The following is a 6312-nucleotide window of genomic DNA, read 5'->3' on the forward strand; positions in this document are numbered from 1 at the left end:
TTGTTAAGTAAAAAAAACAAACACACTTAATGATTAAGATCTGAATAATTAAGATTCAGACTTTAAAAACAAACGCACTTAATGTCTGAGATCTGAATGATTAAGATTCAGACCTCCATTAATTGCAAACAAATGAGGCCTAAGTTTGACACCGAAATATTTGACCTGCTTCGTATGCATGTATCGGTCCTGATTTTATGCCTATGGGTTCGGAGCCGTTTTTACTACGTGTCATTATTTTATCGTGTCATACGATAAGACCGAAGTTTACCAATACAATAGTCTGAAGGGTGAGGCGTACTTTTAACCTGTAGCCGCTTTGTTCTGTTTGCACCCATACCCACTTTTTAAAAAACTTCAGCTTCCCTTTCTCCTCCCCTTCTCCTCCTCTTCTTCTTCTTCTTCTTCTTCTTCTTCTTCTTCTTCTTCTTCTTCTTCTTCTTCTTCTTCTTCAACTTCTTCTTCAATACCACAGTTCTTGCTCTTCACTGTAGTTAGTGTTTGAGATAAGCCTTTACAAATAGAATATGAGATTGGAACTTGCTAGTTTCATGCTTTGCGGTAACTGAAGAAGATAGATTTTCTGGATTTAGCTTTGCACGATATGTAATCGTCAGATTTTCATTGACCATTCTAACAAATTTTAACGGGAAATAATATGTAGCTACTTAAACATGATATTTCAAGACTATCCGCCAAAAATTGCTAGATATTTCCATGTAATTCCTTTGATGAATGTACAAGAAACAGTACAAGAAACAAAGACAAAAACTTCAGCTCTAGAGCTGAAGTTTTCTAGTTACAACATAGAAACTTCAGCTCTAGAGCTTGAAGTTTTTATTTATAACTAGCAAACTTCAGCTGTAGAGCTGAAGTTTTCCGGTTACAAAGACAAAAACTTCAGCTCTAGAGCTGAAGTTTTCCAGTACAAAAGAAAAACTTCAGCTCTAGAGCTTAAGTTTTTATTTTATAACTGGAAAACTTAAGCTGGAAAACTGCTTAAGTTTTTATTTTATAACTGGAAAACTGCTTAAGTTTTTATTTTATAACTGGAAAACTTAAGCTTTAGAGCTTAAGTTTTTATTTTGTAACTGGAAAACTTATTAGAGCTTAAGTTTTTATTTTGTAACTGGAAAACTTAAGCTCTAGAGCTTAAGTTTTCCGATTACAAAGACAAAAACTTCAGCTGAAGTTTTCCAGTACAAAAGAAAAACTTCAGCCCCGTGGGTTGAAGTTATGTGAAAAAGCGGGTACACTTGCAATTTTTTTTGCAAAGCGGGCACAAGTTAAAATATGGCACAAAAAACGGGTATAGATGCAAATGCGATAGTATAACTAATTATTTCAAACAGTCTTACTCAAAGACAATACGTAGTTTATAATGCCAAATATTCTCATATGATGCTCAATACATTTCTTGAAAGATAGATAATGGAAATAGCATTATTTCTATTTTATTGGAGAAAATTATCACAGTATTTTGCTAGATCATGAATGGAGAGGCTAGATAAAACAAGAGATATTTTAACTTAGTACACACTATTGAAGATAAAGTTCCAAACTTACTTCGTTGGGCTTTACTAAGCACCTTAAGTCATAGATTTTTGATACATTTTTTCAAAAAAAAAAAAAAATTGAAAATACTGTTTGTCAATGGAACATGAGAAGTTTTTGAAAAAAAATTGATTTTTTTTTCAAGTTCCCAAATCGGTTTATGACAGTTTTTTGGGTGAAAATTTTTCTTCCACACATAAAACTTCAAGTATTTTCCAAATAAAATACATATCCAAACACAACTTCAACTTGCAAAAATTATTTTTTAACGCAACTTCAAAAACTCTTTTTTCAAGTTTCAGCAAAATCTATGTCTAAATGCTAAAGATCCTATTTTTTTAGGTTTTCATTCCATGTTTGGTAACTGCTTTAGGCTCAACTAACTCACCTAAAGGTAAATCAATAATTAGCGATTTCATTTTCAAAACTCAGAACCCAAAATATCTAATTAAAAATAAAAATATATTTATCATGCCACTGCAACTTTTGGTGGTATGCGACCACCAAACTAAATTTACGGAGGCAAAAAACTTATTTTTGTCATGTATATAGGCCCCATCCAGTCAGCAGAAGCAGTCTTGTTCCAAAATCCAGATTTTATTGCATTTAATTAGGAAATGAGTTTTTACCTTTTCTGTTTAACTGCTCAATTCTTCTACTACTATCCAATTGTTCAAACCATCACATGTCCCCCTCCATTACTATATATATTAGCCTGCTAACTTTTTCTTTCTCATCCAATCTTTTTCTTTGTCATTTATTCTCACCTTCTCTTGTCTAAAATTGGCTGTTTCTTGATTCTAAAAACTGCATTTTGGTTCCATTTTTCCATCTGGGTGTTCCTAAAATTCCCATTTAAGTGTAAAATTAAGTCACATTTGACTACCATTGAAGCATTTTCAGTGATGTCTGTTGCTGGAAAAGGGTACCCAGATCTACAAGAAAGCAGTGGAATTACTAGTAATAATGCATCTTCTAATTGTTGTTCTGAAGCTTTAGCTCAATTAAAGCTTTATCAAGCTTTCATCTTTTCAATACCTATTTTCTTTGCTTTTATATTATTATTGTTATTCTACTTATTTTATCTTCGTCGTCAGAGAGTCGATTGGTCCTCTCTGCGAATGAGGACTTCCACATTGGACTCTGCTACAGAACCTGATGAACTGTCACAAGTATGTAAAGGAACAATTTTTTTGAGGAAATTTTGATTTTCTTATTATTTAAGATTAAATCTTATTATTTTTAGTCTTTGTTGATTCTGGTTGTATTTTACCAGTGTGAATTGGGATTGAAGAAAGAGGTGAGGGAAATGCTGCCTATAATTGTGTTCAAGGAAAGTTTCTCTGTCAATGACACTCAGTAAGTTTCTGCCTGCCTGAAATTTTTGTATGTAAATTATGTAAGTATTGGCTAGTATATTTTTAAGTATAGACTTCCAACCAGCAGATCTAAAATTTAAAGTAATAGGTACAGAGGGATGCAGTTTATCGTTTATATACATTTTTATGTCTATTTGTAAAATTCTTTTGCGTTGCTTATCTATGTTACTCCGACTCTCCGAAAATGTCGCCGGATACGTGTCGGATCCTCCAAAAGTAGTGTATTTTTGGAGGATCCGACACGGGTGCGGAAGCATTTTGGAGAGTCCGCGCAACATAGCTTATGTATACATGGTCCAAGCCGACAGTAGTAGGTTCAATTGAACCTGATGTGAGATGGCTAAATAGGGCTCTGCCTCCTCCCCACACAAAAGTAGAGCCGTGATTTCAACTTTATGGGTTTTGGATTTTAGAACAAAAATTTTAAGAGCTACTAACTGGGTTCTAAATTTAATATTTGTACATATTTAATGAATTTTTTGACACAAATACACTGACTGAGCAAAAACTATGCGGTTCGACTGAACCCGCGTTCAGGCTTCGAACTCCGCCCTGAATGCAACGTTTTTTGATTTTTCAGTACAAGCTGCAGCAAATTAGATGTAGAACTCAGCCTTTAATTGTGAAGAGTAGGAATATAGGTTTTTTTCTTTCAGTCATGGCAGGGAGGTAGTCGTTATGTAACTTGTTTTGGCGTAGTAGTGGAGTTCAATATAGGTGATGGTACAATTACAAATAAGTCAATGGTCTGTTGTAAAGCTTCTAACAGATTATTCTGAGAAATAACAGAATATTTTATCTCCAAGATATAGCTGGTTGAGAGTTACAAATCATAACATACTGTACAGGTTGACAGTGCAACGAGTAGGTAGGTAGGATAAAGGCAGATCATGGTGTATACCGTGTAAAATCAAATACATTTCGGAGTTTGGAATTCTAGTAGATGCCAAATGAAATCACTACATCTTACATCTCCCAAATCAGTGAGCGTTTTCCCTAATTTGCTCTCTCTTGTGTGGGAAGTGAGCTAGGTCAAGTTCATGACCTTCGTGGCATCTCCAAGTCAAAGCAACGACTCAAATTAACTTTGGTAGCAATATTAGATACATCTGCAGAGAGGAAATTACAGAATGTAATCTTGAGATAAGAATGAAACTTCACACTTTCTTGATAGATGAAAACGTGCCATATGAATCTAAATACCTTTTCAAAGATATGTTAGCGAAATTCTCTAACTTTCTAGAGCCATTGTTATTCCTACACTGATTTAGAGGACCAGCTACAGAGTCACTTGCCTGCTTTGAAGGTGTATTTGCCTATTTGGAAATTAAGTACCATAAAAAATTATGCTAAGGTAAATATATTCCATCAATAATTAATGATTTCAGTAAACTTTGCAGAACTGGCAGCAGATTTGTCATATTCTGAAAATGTGCTCTTGATGTTATACACCACAAACAATGATATGTGGATCTTCTGATGGCTGAAAAATTGTGAAAATCTTTTAGTGGTCCTCACATACAATCACTGCTGGATCTAAAACAATTTCGTTAAAAACAGTCAATCTGTCATCATGTAAAAATGGGACTCAATTCCATAAAACGCACTATCATGAATAACCTTTGATATTTGCTGAGTTTTGGTTCTAGACATTTGCTTGTTCTACCTTCATGTTCTTGTACTTGCAGCTAATTTCATTTTTGGTCTTACAACCAAGATATTCCCACAACTTTAGTAATTCCGATTGTGATTTCTATAGCAATTGTTGCTGGGAAATGCAACACCGTGTGCTTTTTTATTATGAATATTCAGTTACATGTTGGAGAGATTAGAAAATAGCTGTTTATTTTTTAAGTATGAAGAAGTTTCATAACTCAATATTTAAACATTGTTTTCTGATGAAGTTTGATCTTTCCTGGGACAGATGTTCAGTGTGCTTAGGCGATTACGAAGCAGAGGATAAGCTTCAACAGATACCTGCTTGTGGGCACACATTTCACATGGATTGCATTGACCACTGGCTAGTCACTCATAACACCTGCCCCCTCTGCCGCCAATCTATCCTTACTCCAACTAAAGCTAACACTGAAGAAACGCCTGATAGGAGAGAAGAAACTACTGAGACAAGTTCAAGTGAACAAGATGCTGATGAAACATCTCATCAAAGAAACTCTGAATGTTCTGAGGAACCTCAAATAGGCCAATCAAATCCAAAGCCAGAAACCAGAGAAGAAACAGAAGAAAGATCGTCTAAGGAAGAAGAAGGCGATAGTCATAATGTTGACAATGTCATGGACTCAAGAAAAGAAAGTAATGACGCTTTGTAGGAGAGATCTGATTCAGTTTGATGTTTGTAAGTTAGGGAAGATAAAATAGTAGCCACACGCTGAATAGAGGTTATGCAGCTTGATGCGTGTTAGGAGACAATAGGGATGAGACAGTGCAGGATATATATGACAGCATAAGTTTGCCCCTTTTGTTAGGATTCAAAGAATAGTCCAGTTTGTTTTAGGTCTCAGAATTCATTACCATGCTCCTCAAGATTCAACATTTATCAGGAAATGAGAGGCAAACAGCTCCATACATATCTCCATGAGAGGTTTGCATCATATTACTGTCTGGGACAAGAAGAAGCTGAAGCAAGCAAAAGTCATCTTCACTGCAAGCCTATGGAATGATGAAATATCTGCAGATTTGGTACCATGTAACATTCCTGAGTGATAATTGAAGCCTCTTTTTTCTTTCTTTCTTTTTCTTTATTTTAGTTATGTATTTTCAAGAAGAAATTGCCTTACCAGATGATGTATCCTCGTAATACTGTGTTGTGCATCACCGTGTATATTTCTCTGGCACTCTGGTAGTAGGGGTGGCAAACGGTCGGACCGGGTCGGATATGAGCGGTCGTAAATGAGCGGGTCAAAAATGGGTAATTCAAAAAGCGGACACATTATCCGGCCCAACCCGTATTTGAGACGGATAAAAAACTGGATATCTATATTATCCATGTTTTCTTGAATATGATCACTTATGGGAGAATTCCTAGTCTCCCAAACTTGAGGAACCCCAATTTGAAGCTTTACAAATGTAAAAGGTAAACACATTAATTATTTGGTTAACTATTTTCTAAGTGGATAATATGGTTCTTATCCGTATTCGACACCTTTTTAAAAAGTTTATTATCCAACACATTTTTTAATGGATAATATGGGTGGATAACTATTTTTTTTTAACCATTTTGCCACCTCTATGTGGTAGTATCAACTCGCCATTTATAATCTTACAAGCTCTGCATATATGAGCTATATCCATATTCAGTTTCAAGTTGGGAGAAACTTACTATGTTTGAGGTTGCAATAATACAATTATACAAATAGTTGAA

The 6312-nt window shown here is 34.8% G+C and overlaps 1 protein-coding gene across 2 annotated transcripts; it reads left to right on the forward strand.

Moving 5' to 3' along the window:
• The first annotated feature begins 2140 nt into the window (after positions 1-2140).
• Positions 2141-5732, forward strand: LOC109218276 (RING-H2 finger protein ATL7-like). Of its 2 annotated transcripts, XM_019382631.1 has the most exons (4): positions 2144-2514; positions 2652-2726; positions 2831-2913; positions 4858-5732. In XM_019382631.1, the coding sequence occupies exons 2-4, from the start codon at positions 2676-2678 to the stop codon at positions 5258-5260; spliced, it is 537 nt and encodes a 178-aa protein (XP_019238176.1). In that variant the 5' UTR covers positions 2144-2514; positions 2652-2675; the 3' UTR covers positions 5261-5732. The 2 variants fall into 2 exon arrangements, with proteins under 2 accessions (XP_019238175.1, XP_019238176.1); XM_019382630.1 differs by having other exon boundaries at positions 2141-2726.
• Positions 5733-6312: the final 580 nt, after the last annotated feature.

The sequence above is a fragment of the Nicotiana attenuata genome, unplaced genomic scaffold (assembly GCF_001879085.1).
Source record: "Nicotiana attenuata strain UT unplaced genomic scaffold, NIATTr2, whole genome shotgun sequence".
NCBI lineage: Eukaryota > Viridiplantae > Streptophyta > Magnoliopsida > Solanales > Solanaceae > Nicotiana > Nicotiana attenuata.

Bases quoted from the DNA above. Each gene is read 5' to 3' on its own strand.
- LOC109218276 (XM_019382630.1), top strand. From the start codon at position 2,460: ATGTCTGTTGCTGGAAAAGGGTACCCAGATCTACAAGAAAGCAGTGGA. The intron at 2,727-2,830 runs GTATGTAAAGGA...GTATTTTACCAG, and splicing joins AACCTGATGAACTGTCACAA to TGTGAATTGGGATTGAAGAA. The intron at 2,914-4,857 runs GTAAGTTTCTGC...TTCCTGGGACAG, and splicing joins TTCTCTGTCAATGACACTCA to ATGTTCAGTGTGCTTAGGCG.